This window comes from Sus scrofa, chromosome 9 (assembly GCF_000003025.6).
Source record: "Sus scrofa isolate TJ Tabasco breed Duroc chromosome 9, Sscrofa11.1, whole genome shotgun sequence".
Taxonomy (NCBI): Eukaryota; Metazoa; Chordata; class Mammalia; order Artiodactyla; family Suidae; genus Sus; species Sus scrofa.
This window is the reverse complement of record NC_010451.4, coordinates 26,811,482-26,832,554: the sequence shown is the minus strand read 5'-3', so window position 1 is coordinate 26,832,554 and position 21,073 is coordinate 26,811,482. Positions and strand designations below refer to the sequence as shown.

Here is a 21,073-nt window from a genome sequence, read left to right as displayed (position 1 = left end):
AAGAGGAGAATTCAGGATCCAAACCTAGGTCTGTCAGACCCCCAAATCCCTGCCCTCTCCGCTCCACCCGGCTGCTTTTGAAAAGAAAAACAGCTCTGGGCACGTACTGAGGACAGCTGGATTGACACAATGGGTGCAGGAGTTGAAGAGGACCACGTGTATCAGGGACAGCAAAAGCAGCCATACCCCCTCTGCCGTTGGCAAAGTGATGAATTCCAGCATGAGACAGCCAGGTCCCTTCCTCCAAAGGCCATTTTTCACTGAGGTCCATGCTGCCAGCAAGTCTCTTATATGTGCAGCTCTCGGATCAAATGGAAATCTCCTGAAATAAATAATAAGCATGAAAAAAATGAAGATAAATGACTACTGAGGCTCTCCCGGGAAGGGGGCATTTTCTTGAAGGAAAGTAGTCAGTTTCCAGTTTGTTTGTTTAGCATGCAAAGATTGTTGTCAAGATTTGGTCATGGCCAAGTCTACAAACCATGGCTTCCCTCTCCACTCAGTTAACCCATGTTTATGGAGCCACTCTTGCATGCCAGGCTTTAAGCAAGGACCTTACTGTGTTTAGTTCTGCATGCTTTGTCGAATCCTAGAATTTCAGGGTAGGATATCAATTTCGTAAAAATAAATAGGTATATACCTCTAGGTATACCTAAAAAAACAGACTGGAAAAATTAAACTAAAATTTGGCAGTAGCTCCCATTGCATTGGAAATATGAATGCTTTTTATTTTCTTTGTGATTTTCTGCATATTCCATAATAAATATGCATTATTTTACAATCTGAAAAAAGTATACCATAAATATTATTCTAAAGGGAAATACTGGGACTGAGAAGGACCATGGAGACCAGGTTTCCCTTTCCTTTTGAAAATCGTAATCAAAAGTCCATGTCATGAGGGCTCATCTTTTTGTAAGAAGGACGCCTTGCTGGCTGCCTACAGGAAGTCCAGCCTGGGGAATCTCTATCTACCAACTGTATCTGGGAGGATTAACATTGGTGGCCAAACTTCTGCCTAAGAGAACTTCATCTTCACCCCAATTTCCTAATTTATCCCCGGCCCCTCCTTCCCCTTTGGTAACCATAGTTTGTTTTCTAAGTCTGTGATTGGGACTGTAAATAAAACAGATAACCAACGAGATTACCTGTATAGCAAAGGGAACTATAGTCCATATCTTGTAATAACCCATAATGGAAGGGAATGTAAGAAAACAATATATATATTCTTATATGTACAACTAAATCACTTTACCATACACTTGACACTAACACATTGTAAATCAACTATATTTTAATAAAGATTAAAAGAATAAAAAGAGAGCTCAGGCATTCCCGTTGTGGCGCAGGGGAAATTAATCTGACTAGTATCCATGAAGAAGCGGGTTCAATCCCTGGTCTTGCTCAGTGGGCCAGGGATCTGGCATGGCCATGAGGTCACAGACATGATCAGATCCAGCATGGCTGTGGCTGAGGTGTTGGCCAGCAGCTCTAGCTCCAATTCAACCCCTAGCCTGAACCTCCATATGCCTCGGCTGCAACCCTCAAAAGAAAAAAGAATGAAGGAGCAGGAGGCTGAGGACAGTGGTCCCAATAAAAAGAAGTCACAATGCCTTGCTCAGTTCCCAGACCTGAACCAATTTTCAGATCTGGAACCATCAAATGAAAAGATGGCCAGATCCCCAGGAAGAAGGACCCTGCGATAATCCAACAAATATATACTGTAAAGATACCCTCAGTCCTTGCCTAAAAGACCATGTCAGTGCATATACACTGAAAAAAGGGGACTAAACCAACTATTAAGGAGACTTGCACAGGATGCTACTGTGGCTCGGATCCCAAGTGGCTGTTGTGTAGTCCGGCACCTGTAGCTCTAATTTGACCCCTAGCCTGGGAGCCTCCCTATGCTGCAGGTGTGGCCTTAAAAAGCAAAAAAAAAAAAAAAAGAGAGAGAGAGAGCGAGCAAGAGACTTTCAAAACATTCTGTATAGCAGGCCCTCCAATGGACATGGCTGAATAATTGACCATGACTGAGTGACGTTCTCTGTGAATCAGCGAGTGGGACATCCACCACGGCAGAAATCCTGTCAGTCTGATGAGGATGGGCACCCGTTATCATCTGTTGTAATCAGAGCAGCTGGCTTGATTTGGTCTCGAGAATGCTGTTTGAAGTTGCCCTGCAGGTTCCTGCACTGCCCGTCTGACTGCAGACAAGACAGACTGATGTGCTGGATTTTGGCTGCCTGCCTAAGGAAGGCCATTCTCTCCAGAGTTGCAACAAACAACTAAAAATCTCTAGTAATATACCAAGAGATACCACAGTTTTTACGGCACTTTATTGGGCCATGGCTCCCTAGGGGTTTGTGTTCAAGCACCCCACAAGTTTAGATCTAGGCCAGAAAGGGCATAGCACAGTGCCATAGAGAACACATTGCACTTCTCAATAAATCCAGACTTGGGCCCTGACTTTGGCATTAACTGGGCCACTTTGGGCAAACCCACTTATGCTCTCAGGGCTTAATTTCCTTGACTTTAAATGAAGGAATTAGGACTAGATGTTGTCAAAAATCTGTGCAGTCTTCCGAGATCTAAGATCTATAATAATATGCTCTTTTAAATTTTAAAGTTTTTATTGAAATATAGTTGATTTATAAATGTTGTGATAGTTTCTGCTGTGCAGCAGAGTGATTCAGCTATACATACACACACATCCACCCTTTTTCTGATTCTTTTCCCACATAGACTATCACAGAACATTGGGTAGGGCTTCCTGTGCTATACGGCAGGTCCCCAATGAACAACCATTCTGTATACCACAGTGTGCATATGCCAATCCCAACTCCCAATCCGGCCCTCCCTCCCCACCTGCCCCCCTTGGTAACCATAAGTTTGTTTTCAAAATCTGTGAGTCTGTTTCTGCTCTGCTGACAAGTTCATTTGTATCATTAGGTTTAAACTCCACATATAAGTGACGTCATATGATGTTTGTCTTTCTCCATCTAACTTACTTCACTTAGGGTGATAATCTCTATGTCCATTTATGTTGCAAAAAAATGGCATTCTTTCATTCGTGTATATGGCTGAGTAATATTCCATTGTAGATAGGTACCACACCTTCTTTATCCAATCCTCTGTTGATGGATATTTAGGTTGGCTCTATGTCTTGTCTATTGTAAACAGTGCTGCAATGAACACTGGGGGCATGTATCTTTTTCAAATTATAGTTTTCTCTGGATATTTGCTCAGGAGTGGGATTGCTGGATCATATGGTAGTTCTGTTTTTAGTTTTTTGAGGAACCTCCATACTGTTTTCCATAGTAGTTGTACCAATTTACATTCCCACCAACGGTAGGAGGGTTCCTTTTTCTCCACACCCTCTCCAACACTTATTGTTTGTAGACTTTTTGATGACGGCCATTCTGACTGGCATAGGGTGATACCTCATTGTAGTTTTGATTTGCATGTCTCTAATAATGAGTGATGTTGAACATTCTTTTCATGTGTTTTTTGGCCATCTATATGTCTTCTTTGGAGAAATGTCTATTTAGCTCTTCTGCCCATTTTTTATTTTTTTTTAAGTATTGAGCTGCATGAGGTGTTTGTATATTTTAGAGACTGGACAAAAGCTACTTGTAAAAGAACAAAATTAGAACACTCTCTAACACCATACACAAAAATAAACTCAAAATGGATTAAAGACCTAAACATAAGACCAGATACTATAAAACTCTTAGAGGAAAACACAGGCGGACTATAAACCACAGCGATATCTGACATAAACTGCAGCAATATCTTTTCAGATCCTAGAGTAATGAAAATAAACAAATGGGACTTAGTTAAACTTAAAAGCTTTTGCATGGCAAGGGAAGCCATAAACAAACTGAAAAGACAACACACAGAATGGGAGAAAATATTTGCGAATATTAATAATAAGCTTTAACATACAAAGGTGACCTATCCATCCACAAGAGAACACTGTGTTGTCTATTAGCAAACTGAGAATCAGCCTCCGTATGTGAGAGGTGGCTAATTGAGGCTAGAGGTGGTCTGCCATTGGAACAAGACATGTTCTCTGTGCAAAACTAAAAACATGTCTGGGAGAGAAATCCAGTCCCGAACCACGATCATACTGGTACCATTTAATCAAATGACCTAAAGAGTCAACATCTTATATCGTCATCAGTTATGAAATAACATTCACACTACATCCTTGGACCTAGAGATTATCATACTAAGAGAAGCAAGCCAGACAGAGAAAAACAAATATACTTATATGTGGAATCTAAAACTATAAATAATAATGAAACACATGAACTTATATACAAAACAGAAATAAACCCACAGACATAGAAAACTTCTGGTTAGCAAAGGGGAAAGAGGGGAGGGATAAATTAGGAGTTTGGGATTAACACATGCACACGACTCTGTATAAAATAGATAAACAACAAGAACCTACTATATAGCACAGGGAACTCTACTCAGTATTTTGCAATAACCTATAAGGGAAAAGAATCTGAAAAAAAAGTATGTATGTATGTATGTATGTATGTATGTGTAACTGAATCATTTTGATATACACCTGAAACTCACACAACATTGTAAATCAACTATTCTTCAATTTCATAAAAAATAATAATACTACATCCTTTAAAAGCAAAATTTGGAGTTCCCGTCGTGGCGCAGTGGTTAACGAATCTGACTAGGAACCATGAGGTTGCGGGTTCGGTCCCTGCCCTTGCTCAGTGGGTTAATGATCCGGCGTTGCCGTGAGCTGTGGTGTAGGTTGCAGACGTGGCTCGGATCCCGCGTTGCTGTGGCTCTGGCGTAGGCCGGTGGCTACAGCTCCGATTCAACCCCTAGCCTGGGAACCTCCATGTGCCGCGGGAGTGGCCCAAGAAATAGCAACAATAACAACAACAACAACAACAAAAGACAAAAAAAAAAAAAAAAAGCAAAATTTATTTACAATAAACTTGTCATTCAAAACCATTTTATTAAGCCTTGCAGTATCCTTGAGAAGTGAGTTGGAAATTCTAATAGCTTGGTTTGACCAAAAATGGAGCCTTATTGAATCATAGGAGAGTGGTTTTCAAAGCTGATTTCCCATCCCTCTGGGGCCTTGTATCTAGACACCCACTGGCTAGAAAACAGATTTGCAAGATGATAGCTTCTGGATGTGTGAGGTTAGCCTCTCCCACCCATACCTTTTATTTTATTAATCTGCACCACATGGGTTCATGTTGAATGTTTTATTAACTTCAACTCACAAACCTTGCTGGTTTCTCTGATGCTTGAATTTCACACCCCAGCTTGGGAAAAGCAAGCACAAAATGTGAAATGTAATTGCATCAAACACAACTATTTTGAAGAAGACTGATCAATCACATCTGTTACTGAAACTGGAACACCATCACATCAGTCACAGGAAGCCCCAGAGTTGCTCATGAAACTCTGGAGGCTAGAAAGTATTTTCCAGGCTTCTGGCCATATAAAACAACTTATTCAGAGTTTTCTATAAAACGTTTAACTTCTTTCCAGGTCAAAATTTTACCAAAGACTAAGTCTATGAAAAAGAAACTGAAAGAGAAAAAAAATTAATATAGCCATAGGAATAAGAAGTGAGGAAATATTTTTCTCTAAAGCAGCACATGGCAGCTCCAACAATAATATATATAATAAGACAGGGGTGGCGTGAGTGGGAAAGTCTATTGAAAACTCACGGTCGTAATTCTGACTTTGAGGACTACTTTTGCAAAGAGGGTTCTGTACTCCCATGTTCACTGATACATTTTTCACAATAGCCAGGATACGGAAACAACCTAAGGGTCTTGTCATTGGATGAATAGACAAAGATGTCAAATATATGTGCAATGGAATACTATTCAGCCATGAGGAAGAAGGAAATCCTGCCATTTGCAACAACACGAATGGACCTGGAGAGCCTTATGCTAAGAGAAAGACAAACACTGCCAGTGAAATCTAGAAAGAAAAAAAAGTAGAATTCATAGAAACAGAGTAGCCAGGGGCAGGGTGCCAGGGGAAACAGGGAAAGGTTGATATAACAGTAGAACTTTTCAGCTATAAGATGGACAAGATCTGAGGATCTAATGTATAACATGATGACTATAGCTGATAACACTATTGTATAATTGAAATTTGTCAAAAGTGTAGAATTTAAATATTCTCACCCAAAGAAAAAAAAAAGATAAATGGGAGGTATGGATGTGTTAATGAGATGGAAGAATTATTTCACAATATATGCATATGTTAAATCATCATGAAGGACACTTTAAATATCTTACTATATTATTTGTCAATTATCCCTCAATAAATCTGAAAAAAATAAAATAAATAAATAGCAAAGAAAAGTGGAGGGAGAGAGAGAGAACAACTAAGTAGAGTGGGACCCTGGGATCTATGGAATATTGGAGCACTATGAATATATAATTGTTATTTAGTGAATATGGGGTGATTGAATGAATAAATGATGGTGGCCGTTGTGAGTAAGGACCCTAGTCAGATATTACATCCCATTAAGCTCCCAAAGGTGACCTGTCTACCCTAAGAGAGGATGTGAGGTCAAATGGACCTTTGGACCTAAGGAGTTTAGCCCTCGGGCTCCCCAACAACCAGGATTCTCCTTAACCTGACAATTTCTCCTCTCTTTTTGGAGCTATCTCTAGAGCAAACCACCTCCCCTGCTGTCTGAGCCAGAAACTGGCCACCCCTGATGAACTGATTACATTCTCACATCCAATCAAGCTTTGTTCCACGTGGCTTTGAACTATCTTAAGAATGCAATGCCTTCCCTCTGTTTTCTTTCCTGAGCCTCAGTTCAGCCTTCATCCCCTCCCGCTGAGATACTGCAGTGACTTCAGTGGGTCCCTGGTCTTTCTTTCCGCCATCTCTTTCTTTCTCCACACTTGATTGTAATTTTATTTATTTATTTATTTATTTATTTATTTATTTATTTTTGCTTTTTAGGGCCACACTTGTGGCCTATGGAGGTTCCCAGGCTAGGGGCGGATTTGGAGCTATAGCTGCCGGCCTACACCACAGCACAGCAACACAGGCTCTGAGCCATGTCTGTGACCTACGCCACAGTTCACGGCAATGCCAGAATCCTTAATCCACTGAGCAAAGCCAGAGATGGAACCTGTGTCTTCATGGATGCTAGTCAGATTCGTTAACTGCTAAGCCATGATGGGCACTCCAGATTGCAATGTTTTAAAAACACAAATCTGATCATGGCACTGCTTGATCAAAAAACTCCAATGACTCATTATTCCCAGGAGAAAGTCTGCATCACTTAACATGGCATAAAAGGCCCAACTTGAGCAAAGTACCTGCTGTCCCTCTTGGTCTTTTGATAATTAATCCATTCCTAGATCTTTAGCAAGATTGTTCTTCTAGGCTCATCTTGCAAACTACCACTTATCCGTCACATCTCATCTCAGATTTGGTTACGTGTCCCCACAACTGCACTGTGCTTGCCTCATTACAGCGTGTATCACACTTCACTGTAATCGTTAATGTCTGTAGAGTTTAGACTTAAGAGCAGAGCTTCCATTATTTTTATCCCTAGCATTGGTACAGTGGCACCCAATATGTACTTCTTGAATAAATGTAGGACTGAATGGTGGTGCTGGCCCAAGTCTAACATGTCCCTTTGGAAAATATTCTCTGTGCAACCTCACCCGCCTCCTCTGCTTCTTTGGCAATTTCTCTGCCTAAAAACCACACCCTGTCTGCCTCCGCTTCTTGGCCTCATTCTGACCTTCTCATCTGGTCTAACTGGTTGAGATTCTCCCACTTAGGCCTCCACTTCAATTTGCATACCTGCTCCTCCACCCAGCATGCTCCTGGAGCCCCACCCACCTTGCACCTTCCTCCCTGCCAAGACTGCATAAAAATACTATTCTGATTATCCACAAGAGACCCTTGCCCACCAAATACAGCCAAGTCTCACCTATACGGAGGAGCTTAACTAGAAATATAAATTCAGAAAAAAACATGTTCATACTTTGATTCTGCCTCAACTGCCATAATATAGCTCCATCTGTAGGGAAGAGATTAACTAGAAGTGCCATGTTTGAGAAATCAGATGGCATAGTCCATCATTCAGATTTTCAAGCAACCATGAGACCTAAGGCATATGAACACACTTAGAGCAGACAAGGCCACTTGCTGATAACTTATACTATAAATCAAGATATGCGTAAGTGTAGATAGTGAGAGAGAGAGAGAGAGAGAGAGAAAGAAAGAAAGAAAGAAAGAAAGAAAGAAAGAAAGAAAGAAAGAAAGAAAGAAAGAAAAAGAAAGAAAGAAAGAAAGAAAGAAAGAAAGAAAGAAAGAAAGAAAGAAAGAGAAAGAAAGAAAGAAGCAAAATGAATTCTTTCATTCATTTGATAAATATTTACTCCTATGTGCTAGTTACTGTGCTAGGTGCTTGGGATAGAAACCCAATCTTTGGCAAACTTTTGGACCATGGTCAATAGAGGAGAGTCTTCTCTGGATCTGCCCCAAGGATTTAGCTCTGATGAGTTTCAATTTATAAACTTGGAAGGATATTTCCTTCCAGGTCCAAATAAACCAAAACATCAACATGTACATCTGGGCGCTTAACTTCCAAATGACAAAATTCAAGACTGTTTTTTTTCTTCTCTTTTTAGGGCCACATGTGCGGCATATGGAAGTTCCCGGGCTAGGGGTCAAATCTGAGCTGCAGCTGCCTGCCTATGCCACAGCCACAGCCACACCAGATCTGAGCCACATCTGCGACCAATGCTGCAGCTTGCAACGACACCGGATCCTTAACCCATGGTGCCAGGCCTCAGACAGAACCCACATCCTCATGGATACTAGTCAGGTTCTTAAACTACTGAGTCACAAGGGGAACTCCAAAATATAAGACTTTCAAGCTTGGATGGAAAAGAAGAGAGAGTAGAACCCTAAACATCCACTGTGAAAGAAAACAGCTCTTTACATGGACAAAACGACATAAAATGCTTGAGGCGTGGAGTCTTCCTCTGTCTGAAACGGATGACGTTTCCAGAGTTGACATGATTCTTCTGGGCTCCTTATTTGTTTCCAGGTATTCTTACCAGCTTTGTAGCATCAAAGTTTGAGTAACTTAAAAAGCGTTCTTTCAAATTGGCTTATCCAACTGGGCAGAGTATTTGTGAAGTGACTGTGGAATTTATGGATGTTAATACTCTAAGTACTCCAATAAATAATTTATGCTGCTCCTCTCTAAGGAACTGTGGCAATGAGCATATTTTTAAGAAACCTAATGAAGTTATAAAATGATGAGGTCCTCTTGCAACTCTCCGTAACTCAGGCTTTTCATCTCTGAAGTGAGACCGTTGAGACCAAGCTCACAAGTTCCCTCCACCATGAAACTTCTCCAGGCAGGTATTTCCTTCTGCCTTTGTGCTTCTCAGAACATGTTCTACTCCGTTTAGACCACACATGTCCATTGGATGATAATACTCTCTTTACAAGAACGATTGTCATCCTCATTAGCAGGTGGCCTCCTTTGGACAAAGTTGTATCATATCCACCCTTCCATGCCCACTCTTAGCACCACGGCTGGCCAGACTGGGGATCAGGCGATGCTTGCTGAATGGATGAAACTGACATACTTACAGCCAAGAAACTCAAATGAGTCTGTGCCTGCAAACTCTTCATATAACTCTTGTGAAATCAGCAATTGCAGCACAAGATCTGTCACTGTGTTTTGCCATCCAGGCAGCACAGTGCCCAAGCACACAGCGATGAGGAAAGACAAAGGGAAATAAATATTTTAAGAAAACTGAGTTCTCAGAGTTCCTGTTATGGTGCAGTAGGTTAAGAACCTGACTTGAGCGGCTCAGGTCACTGCAGGGACGGGGATGGGAGGCAGGGGGGCAGGTACGATCCCTGGCCCAGTGCTCTGGGTTAAAGGATCTGGCATTGCAGGTTGCAGCTGAGGTTCAGATTCAATCCCTGGCCTGAGAACTTCCATATGCCATGGGCGCGGCCACTCAATAAAAAAGAAAGAAAAAAAACTGGGTTCTCACCTGGCTTGGGATTCTTACTCAATTTAGTAATCCCAGATGAATCACTTCATCCTATGGCTGATCAGTTTTTGCAGTGTGTGAAACAGGGCTCATAAAGTCTGTTATTCCATCTTTATCAGAGTTTCACGAGAATTGCATATCAGCATGCGAAGCACCAGCCCAGTACGCAAATGCATAGCACTGCTGTCATTCAGCAAATGTGCTTATCGATATCAGTTGCTATGCAATGCCGAACACACACTTGGAGTCCCCTAACAGCAGGAGGGAGGCAGTACAAATGGAACTGGGTAAAGACAAGGACTCTGGGGACAGATGCAGGTCTGCATCGCAGGTCCACCATTTCCTGGCAAGATTTGTAAGCAAGAGATTTAATGTCATTGAACCTAACTTTTCCCATCTGTCAGAGGGGGTCACAGCATAGACTTTGTTGTCAGCGTTAAATGAGAAATACCTATAATGTACCTAGCAGAGATCCTGGCCAAAAATAAAACTCAAAAATAAAATGGCAACAGTAGTTGTTTTTATTAAAATCATTATTAAGTCCTTTTTTTTTTTTTTTTTTTTTTTTTTTTTTTTTGGCTTTTTAGGGCCGCACCTGCAGCACATGGAAGTTCCCGGGCTAGGGGTTGAATCAGAGCTGCAGCGGCTGGCCTTCACCACAGCCAAAACAACTCAGGATCCGAGCCGTATCTGCAGTCTACACCACAGCTCACAGCAACAAGAGATCCTTTAACCCACTGAGCAAGGCCAGGAATTGAACGTGTGTCCTCAAGTTGGGTTGGTAACCCACCGAGCCACCACAGGGGCTCCCTCATTATTAACTCTTGAAGTAGATACACTTCTAGAAGTGACTTAGTCCCATCCGCAAACTTCGTTCCATGGGGAACCAGGATGAATGATGACAAAGCATCAGGAAGCAGTCATTTGTCTCCAAAGGCAGGCTATTGGGTAGAAAACTTGCAAAAAGTGGGCAAGAATACACATGCGCAATGCTTGCTGTGAGCCGGGTCCTAGAAAGGAAGGTGGGGGGAAAAAGGAAAGAATAACAGAGGCCAAGAGGCGGAGAGAAGCTTTGCAAAGACGTGCTGAGGCGAAGTCGTAAACAACGCTGCAGGGGTATGGGACGTGGGGAAACCACGGGAGGGGATTAAGTGGTTCTGTTTGAGAAAGGGAACTGGGCTGCAGTCTACCAGGCAGAGAGAGAGCAAGCCAGAGGAGGTCGCACTGCTACTGAACCAACAAGAACCACGGAGTGGGATGGGCTGGGAGTTTGGGGTGAGTGGATGCAGCCTATAGCATTTGGAGTAGCAACGGGGTCCTGCTGTAGAGCACAAGAAACTATATCTCATCATTATGATGGAGGATAATGTAAGAAAAAGAATGTATATGTGTATGACTGGGTCCCTTTGCTGCAGAGCAGAAATTGACAGAACATTGTAAATCAACTATACTAAAAAATTAAAAAGAAAATAAACAGACAACTTTCCCAGTAAACTGGGACTAATCTTAAAAAAAAAAAAAAAAAGAGGTTGAGGGGGGCGGAATTCCTGTCGTAGCACAGCAGAAACAAATTCTACTAAGAACCATGACGTTGCAGGTTCGATCTCTGACCTCACTCAGTGGGTCAAGGATCTGGCGTCGCCATGAGCTGTGGTGTAGGTCTCAGACACGGCTCAGATCTGGCATTGCTGTGGCTATGGCGTAGCCCAGCAGCTACAGCTCCAATTGGACCCCTAGCCTGGGAACCTCCATGTGCCACATGTGCGGCCCTAGAAAAGCAAGGAAAAAAAAAAAAAAAAAAAAAAAAATATATATATATATATATATATATATATATGTCTTATTTAACCCACTCCATCCCAAACAGTTATAAACAGTTACTAACGAAAATGTCAGATTTTTTTTTTTTCATACCAAGGCTTCAAAATCCAGTGTGTTAAAAAAAAAAAAAAAAATCCACTATGTGTTTTCACCTACAGTACCTGTCAATTATACCAGCAACACCTCAAGCACTCAACATCCACATATGGTGCAGAGCTGATCCCAAGAGAAAAGAATTCCATTTTCCTGGGCAGCTACTAGGACCTTTTAAAAGCCCAGACTCCTAAAGACCTTTGGGAGTTCTGTGGTGTCTCAGCGGGTTAAGGATCTGGTCATTGCCATGGCACAGGTTGAATCCTTGGCCTGGGAACTTCCACATGCCCCAGGTGTGGCCAAAAAAAAAAAAAAAAAAAAAGAAGAAGAAGAAGAAGACACCTTTCGAGGAGACATAGATATATAATGTAAAAGAACCATCTATTTATTCCTGACAGTTTTTCCTTAACCTCCTTGCTTGAATTTAGGCAGTTTCACACTCTGTTGAAAACCTCCTCCAATTCAACACTCACAGATGACCAGCTAGGGCTTGGCCTGGGCAGGTTAATCATGGTGGATGGTCTGTCCACTCTCTCATTCTAAGGGACACTGTTGTCCAAGCCTTCTCCCTGCAATCCCAAGGCAGCTTTATGCACCCATTTCTCCCCCTGGCTCAGGTGACCAGGGATGAATGGGTACAGGACCCCAGGAACTGTTGGGCCCATCTCTGTAGTCACGTGGCGTGGAAGTCTTGCCACATGACTACAGAGGGACAGACCACTGTGGATGAGTTGGGCCAATCAGTTCCTTTGTCAGGAATACAGAGGCAGAATCAGTCAGTGGATAGAAGCATCCAAAGAAGACACACATGCAAGAGGCAGAGAGAGCTATGGTAACACTGGATTTCCAGTCCGTCCTTAGGTTTCTTTGGGGTCCTCTTGGATCTGTTTTTCAGATCAAGCTTCCAATAGACATTTCATTTTTACAAAGCAATTCTCTAGATGAAAGAATATTAAAAGTCTCCTGTGGGAGAGTCGCCAAGTAACGCTAGTTCCTGGAGCTCTGTGAGAACCTTCCAGCATCGACACAGCTGTTTTGCTGTGTCTTTTATGGTCACGATAAGTTTAAAAGAATCCCTTACGGATTGAGGAAGCCTGAAGGCGTCTGTACCTTTCAAAAAAAAAAAGGCCTACCGCAGAGATGGATGCCTCCACACACATTCAAGCAAAATTCTTTTTTTCCACACCCCCGCTCTGGACCTGTGTGTGCTGTCTCATGACTACAGTTAGCCTGACAGAGAAGTGATGGATTACTTTGGGTTGCATTCCCAAGTAATTATATTCTGAAAAGACTTCATTGCGGTAGCCCTCTGGGGACCTTTTCAAGCCTCACATCATCTGCAGTAGTGGTTCTCAGCCGTGACTACACATCACAACCACCTAGAGTCCTTTTAAAATACACTGTCGCCCAAGCCCTCTTCCAGACCTACAAAATCAGCATCTCTGGGGACAGGTCCCTGGGCACCTGTATTTCATAAAAGCTCCCCAAGTCATTCCAATGCGCAGCCACAGCTGAGAGACACTGATACATGGGATACACCCTTGTATAGGCTTGGGCTCTGGCAGAGACAATCAGGTACTGTTTTTCATTATAAAAGAAATGCGTATATGTTTTTTAAAGAATACATAAAAAATAAAGAATGGTCCAAAGTGGAAAAGTAAGTCTCACTTATCAGTAGAATCTCCAACGGTCTCATTCCCTGAAAGTAACTATTTTAACCTCACGGGCACCCTTCCAAGAATTGTCTATGCCTATGCAAATATATACATGTATATATGTACATATGCGAATATATGCAAATGTATATATATATATATATACAAGTATATGCGTGTGTGTATAGAGACATACATGACTATATATACAAACGCACACACATATCTTTTTTTTCCTGCGGCTGACATTTTTTCTTACAAATATATTTTGGTTATTAGTCTAGAAAAATATTTTTTTCAGCTCTACCCATGGCATACGGAAGTTCTCAGACCAGGGATCAAATCCAGGCTGGAGCTGCGGACTACAGCACAGCTGCAGCAACGCTGGAGCATTTACTCACTGCACCACAGCAGGAACTCCTAGTCTAGAAAATTTTGATTAAAAAATAATAGCAGGGTTTGAGAGGGTATTTACTTTCCCAGATACTACAACAAATTATAAAGCAAAAGTAAATAAAACAGTGTGATCTTATTGCTAGAATAATTATTCATTTGAATAGAATAAAATGTTAAAAATAATCAGGAAATTGATTTGGTATATGAAAAAATGGGCATTTCAAGTCACTGGGGAAAAGACAGATTACTCAATAAATTATATTGGGATACTTGGCTAATTTTGTTAAAGCGGATTCTTTCCAAATGATAGTCAACTACCCCAATGCTACTAGATTGAAATGCTATATTAACATGAATCAGTTTCTGGACACTGCTTTTCCACGATCTCTCTAGTGTTGCACCAGTATTTTAATTATTGTATGTTGTGACATGGTTCCATATCTAGTGTAGCTAGACTTCCTTCCTGACTTTACTTCCCACCCCATCCCCTGCCACCAAGAAATCGCCTGGCTAGGGCCTCCTCACCTGCTCCACATCCACCAAGCAGCCCGGGAGGCATTTGCAGTGATAAAGCAGGAGCCCAAACAGTACCAGAAGAACAAGGCAGCCCATATTAGCACTGTGAGAACTCTGAGAACAAATTGTCCCTGCAACAATAGCTCCCCAAAGTTGGCCAGGACCTACACTCTGTCTAAATAGGGCGAGTACTACTAAAATAAAATATTTAAGTAGGCTTGAGAGTCTTCTAACATGTTATGCAAAATGTCCAAAGCATGATTGGAAATCACTCATCATACCAAGAACCAGGGACAATGCAATCAACCAGTGCCAACATGAAGGTGAATCAGATGTTGGAATTATCTGACTAGGATTTGAAAGCAGCTGTTATAAAAACGCTTCAACAAACAATTAAAAATTCTCTTGAAACAAATGAAAAAAACATAAAATCTCAGTATAGAAATAGAATTTATAAAAAAGAACCAGATGCAAAATATAGAGTTTAAATACACAGTAACAGAAATTAAAAAAAAACCCTCACCAGACAGGAAGGAAATAATAAAGACAACATCAGAAATAAATTAAACTGAAAACAGGAACACAATAGAATCAACGAAAAAAAAGAGCTGGTTTTTATGAGGAAAAAAATCAATAAGATCTGTTCATCTCTAGCTAGACTGATAAATATAAAAAGAAAAAAGACACAAATTACCAACATCAGGAATGAAACAAGAGATATTGCTACAGATCCTGTAGCCATTAAAAGGATAATAAGGAAATATACACTTGTAGATTCCACAACTTCAAAGAAATGGATTAATGTCTTGGAAACCATAAACAATAAAAACTCAGTCAAGATGAAATAAGTAATATGAATAGTTCTAAAATTATTTTTAAAATTGATTTATAATTAGAAACCTCCTGAGAAAGCCTTAGTTCCAAGTTACTTCATGAGAATTTTATCAAGCATTTAAAGAAGAATTCACACACCAATGTTACATAATCATGTCCAAATATAGAAGAGAAGGAATCACTTTGTAACTCATTTTATGAGGCCAGTATTACCTTGATACCAAAACTGGACCAGAGTTCCCATGTGGCTCAGAAGGTTAAGGATCTAGTGTTATCACTGCAGTGGCTTGGGTTGCTGCTATGGCATGGATTCGATCCCTGGCCCAAGAACTTCCATATGCCATGGCTGTGGCAAAAAAAAAAAAAAAAAAAAAGAAGAAGAAGAAGAAAAAAGCAGAGAAGACAATACAAACAAGAGAAAATTACAGATCAATAATGCTCATGAACTGAGATGCAAAAATTCTCAACAAAGTATCAGTAAGTTGAATCTAGCAGTTCTCTATCAAAAAGGATAATATACATGACTGAGTGGGATTTATTCCAGATACACAAATATGCCCAAATTAAAAAAAAAAACATTCAAGTGTAATCCACTCTATCACCAGACTAAAGATGAAAAAACATATGATCGTATCAGCTGATAGAAAAAAAAAAAAACCTTTAAAAAAATTCAACACTCATTTATGAATTTTTTTTTTATTTTTTGGTTTTAGGGCTGTACCCACTGCATATGGGTAGGTTCCCAGGCTATGGGTCTAATTGGAGATACAGCTGCCAGCCACGGCCACAGCCACAGCAGCACCAGATCCTTAACCCACTGAGCGAGGCCAGGGATCAAACCTGAAACCTCATGGTTCCTAGTTGGATTCGTTTCTGCTGCACCATGACAGACACTCATGATAAAATTTTTCAACAAACTAAGACTAGAGGGAAACTTTCTAGATGTGATTAGAGCACCTACAAAAATGTACGTTCAACATCATTCTTAGTGGTGAAAAACTACTGAATGCTTTTCCTCTAAGACTGGGAGTAAGGTAAGAATGTCTGTCTCACTACTTAATGGTGTGGATGGGCCAATCCCAAACTCACAATCCATCCCCCCACCACACACACACACCCCCTTTCCCCTTTGGTAACCTTAAGTTTGTTCTTGAAGTCTGTGAATTTGTTTCTTTTGTGTGCATGTGGAAGTTCTTAGACCAGGAATTGAACTCATGCCACAGCAACCACCCAAGTCACTGCAGAGACAAAGCCAGATCCTTAACCGGCTGTACCACAAGGAAACTCCCTTGTTTCTTTTCTGTAAATAAATTCAGTTGTATCATTTTTTAAGATTCCACATGTAAGTGATACCATATGATGCTTGTCCTTCTCTGACTTACTTCACTTAGTATGATAATCTCTAGGTCCATCTATGTTGCTAGAAATGGCATTATGTCATTCTTTTTTGTGGCTGAGTAATATTCCATTTATACATGTACCACATCTTCTTTATCCAGTCCTTTGCTGATGGACATTTAGGTTGCTTCCATGTCTTGGCTATTGTAATAGCGCTGCTGTGAACACTGGGGTGTGGTCTGAGGCCTGAGGCTATGCAGGGACTCTGAATAGATTCCTCTGCCCTTCCACACCTCGGGGGAGCTTCATCTAGGCTGGTTTCTGTGTAAACAAGAATGTCACCAGTGTTCCAGTTATTTTTGTTGCATGACTAACTACCTCTATACCTGGAGACTATGTATTGTCACTCTCTCTCAGGATGCTGTGGGGTGACCGGGCTGAGCTGACCAGTTCTCCCTTGGGGTCTCCCGTACAGATCGTGCAGCCTGAGTTTGAAGGGCTGGACCATCTGGGGCTGGTCGGACTTCCCTCCACCTAATTAGCTTGGGTATTCTCACAGCATGACAGTCTTGAAGTAACAGGCAGCCGTGTGCTGGGGCCGGCTTGTAGGAACTTGTAAGAACTAATTCTGCATATTTCTTTCCAACCCTGCATTCCGTGCTGTCACATTGGTAGCGTGAAATCAGCCATGGTGGGAGCGAGTATACCATGCAAACCAGTGACCACTGCCCATCAGGGGCCTTTCCCTGACCCCCAAGAGCCAGGTTACCAGCACGTGACTTTCTTTACATGGTGGTTGGCTTCCCCTAGAGTGAGAGGGCCAAGAAAACCGGAAGAAAGCTGCAAAAGCTTCCGAGAACCTAGCCATGGACGTCCCCAACCGTCACTTTCTTCCTATCCTATCAAACAAGTCCCTAAACCTATACCCGATTCAAGAGGAGGAGAATTATCTTCATTGTCCCTTGGAAGAGAAGCAAAGAGATTGTGTAATAGAGGACCCGGCCCAGAGTAGTTCCTCAGTAATTGTTTGATGAATGAATGAATGAAGTCTGAATGTCCTTACATCACCCTAAAAGTATAAAGCCTTCTGGGAAGTCTTAATTCAGCATCAGAGAGGCCAATAATTCTTAAGTCCCTAAAGAGCCTAGATGTAAAATTGCTCGACATAGCTCTATTTAGTCGGCCGGTATTCATGGACCTGTTTACCCGAGCTCTTCCTGCTTAGTTACTCCACGGGGACTGCATACATGACAATGGCATAATGCTTATTTTATAGGTGTTCTTATACTATTTGTTTGCTTTACCTGCCTAAGTAAATTGCAGATTCCTTGAGAGAGTTCTCATGTATTTCTTTGCCAGTCCTCCTCCCCTTCTGGCCAAAACTAGATAATCATACTTACATATACACACGGACGCTTACAAGATACAGGATAGTCAGAAATTATAATAAGCCCTATTCTCTCTTTTTTTTCCCCCTTTGGATGAATACTCTTCCATTGTATGAATTTATCAGTATTGAAGGACATCTTACTTTCAGTATTTGACCATTATCAATAAAGTTCCTATGAATAAAAAAAAAAAGAAAGAAAAGAAATTATAAGCCTGAGAAGAAAAGAAGGAACTAAAAATTCTTCATTGTTATGTTTCATAAGCGTTCTGATTTCCATTTTATAGCTGAGGAAAATGATTCTCAGGGAAATGTACCAGGAGTTCCTGTGGTGGCTCAGGGGGTTAAAAACCTGACAGGATACCCCCGAAGATGCTGCTTTGATCCCTGGCCCCCCTCAGTGGGTTAAGGACCCGGTGTTGCCACAAGCTGCAGCGCAGGGTGTGGATGCGGCTGGGACCCGGCGTTGCTGTGGCTCGGGTGTAGGCCCGATTCGAACCCTAGCCAGGAAACTTCCCATATGCCACGGGTTTGGCCCTAAAAAGAAAAAAAAGAAAAAAAAAAAAAGGGAAACATACCCATCTGGTCAAGGCCACACTGCAAAGTGGTGAGCTAGGATTCCTATGAGACCTGCAGGGTTTCAAGGACCTGAGCTTTATGTGTCCTTCAAGCCATCCTCCTACTGCAATGTACAGTCCCCCCCGCCCCATGTGCCCCATCCTCTCTGCCTCCTGCTTGAAGCATCCACAGGAGTCATAAAAATGCTAATGCTTCTAAACCCCAGATAGGGCAATCAGGGTTTTCAATTCTGCCCTTAGAAGAAATGTCCTTTAAAAGCTTAGGAAGACACAAAGCTTAAAGCGTCATATACTAGGAAGGGAGGGAGCCTGACAGCGGAGAGGTCAGCTAAGCAGCTATTGCAATAAATGAAGCAAAGAGTGTTGGTGGGATGGACCAAGGGAGGGGTGGTGGGATGGGGATGGAAAATTTCGAGGATTATTAAGAAGACAGAACCCGCAGACTAGTGATGGACTGGATGGTGCAGGTGATGATCAGTCAGTGTCGAATCATCACTCTGGCTGCACCGGGAACCTGAGACTGGAGAGGGGAAGCCGAGATGGGAGGCCTCCTCATTCCTGGAGAAGAGACGGTGAGGGCTTCAACTAGGAAAGCAGGCGTGGAAGCGGGAGAAGGCTGGGCTGGAGAGAGAACACAGAGGCAGAACCGGCAGGATGTGTTGCCAAACTAGATGTGGAATGTGAGGATGAAGGAAGGGTCGAGGGTGAGGTCCAGAAATCTGTCCTAGATCACCAACTGCTTTTCATGAAGCCGGAGGACACGGGGTGGGGGGGAAGCCGTCTTCAGGTAAGGATGAATTCTGGATGTGCCAAGTTTGAGGTGAACTTGCAAGCAGATGCTGGCAGCTGGCATGCCACTGCATTTAAAACCAAACAAGCACCTCTTATCTCAATGCGATGCTTTGTTCCCTTCATAGGTTAGGGATGAAAGCCCTCTACGCCGTGTGAGGCAGGCTTCTTCGTCGGGTGATAAAGGGGCTCCACAATTCTCAACGTTTTCACTTCGTGGTGGTTCAACTCTCTCCAAAAGCCATTTATCACCCTCTAGGCGCCTCTGTCATCACCAAAATGTCTTTCTTGAGACTTCCAAAGCTCATAAGAGCTGTATGATTCAGTCCGTGGCAGTGACTCATATAACTCAGAGGACGTGTGGCAGGGAGATGTCAGCGGCCCCTAAAACCACAGGTTTGCACACACACACACGTACACCCCCCCCGCCCAAAACTTAGGACCTGCGTGGACAGGCTTTAAGACGTGTTTGCACACTTCTGCCCCACAAGGGAGCACAGCCATTGTTTACACAAGGCTCTTGCGTGTCAGGACAGGGAGCCCGGGCCCTTTGTCCCTGCCCGGCTCCTGGAAGAAGGGAAGCATTCAAGCCCAGCGAGTGGGCACATGATGGCTCTGCAGAGAGCAGCTGCTTTGATCGTGAACCCCTCTAAGGCTTCTACCCACAGCACGAAGCCAGTGGTTAGGAAGGTCAGGGGGGTAGGACAGCCCAAGAAGACCACCCGAAGCTGCTTCACCAACGTGCTCATCATCTCACTCCTAGAACAGGCACCCGCAACCAAGCCCGGTTAGAGTTCCATGCCCACGGCAGCCTGCCCGGGACCTGCCAGCTGCCCCCTCCCCCCACTGGTGGAAACCAGCCGCCTGGGAACCAGCCACCCTCCTCACCCAGAGTGTCCCTTGACCCAACTTTACCCCGAAATGCCCTAAAAAGCCCCCCTCACATCAAGCTTTCCTGCCCACTAAAGAGGAGCTTTCCTACCTCGAGAGAAGGTCCCGGGGTCCGGCCGTGGAAAAAACCCTGAGTTCCAGCAGACGTGACGGGGACGCACAGGACAGCTCTGTGGCTTTTAAAAGAAGAAAGGTGACTTCATCTCGGGGGCCGTGGAGTTTAGGAGAGCAGCGAGGGCTCCCTGGCTGAGCCAACTCGGCCTCGCCAGTGATGACTCCATCCAAATTATGCAGCCACTGCCCAGACACGTTCAGCCTTCGGAAGGTGAATCGCTGGAATCTGACTTGCCCAGTTGTTTTCAAAGAGCTTCAGAAAGTCCGGAAGCACCAACCACCTTCCCCTGGCACCAGGGGTAGAGAAATCACGCACTCCCCCCACCCCAACCCCCAGGGGCCTTTCATTATCTCGCAGGAAGCCAACATTCTAGGGAAGGAAAACAGGTATTTAAACTGCAGAGAGGTGAAAAAAATTCTTAGGGGAGGCGGGGAGAGAGAAGAAGCAAAGAATCCTTCAGGATGGAGGGGAGGCTGTAAGAAGCTGGAAGGGAACATCGTGCCAAGAGGTTCTCAGAGCTGCTGGATTTGTAAGCATGCAAAGGTGACAAAAAGGTGACGATCTGGACTTGGCCGAGGGGAAAGTATTGGGTTCAGCAGAAA

At 42.8% G+C, this 21,073-nt stretch overlaps 1 protein-coding gene across 7 annotated transcripts in view; it reads right to left on the bottom strand.

Annotated features, from left to right (window-relative positions):
• The window catches only part of AMOTL1 (angiomotin like 1), a 166,236-nt gene extending 145,553 nt beyond the window's left edge, over positions 1-20,683 (bottom strand). For 2 of the 7 annotated variants that reach the window (XM_021062681.1, XM_021062683.1), the window contains exons 1-2: positions 20,448-20,660; positions 108-322 (exon numbers count right to left, since the gene is read on the bottom strand). In XM_021062681.1, coding sequence (XP_020918340.1) covers positions 108-222 — 115 coding nt within the window. In that variant the 5' untranslated portion in view covers positions 223-322; positions 20,448-20,660. Of the gene's footprint in view, positions 1-107; positions 323-19,557; positions 19,716-20,447 lie in introns of those variants that run through there. The other 5 variants (XM_005667237.3, XM_013979294.2, XM_013979291.2 and 2 more) reach the window with 5 other exon arrangements.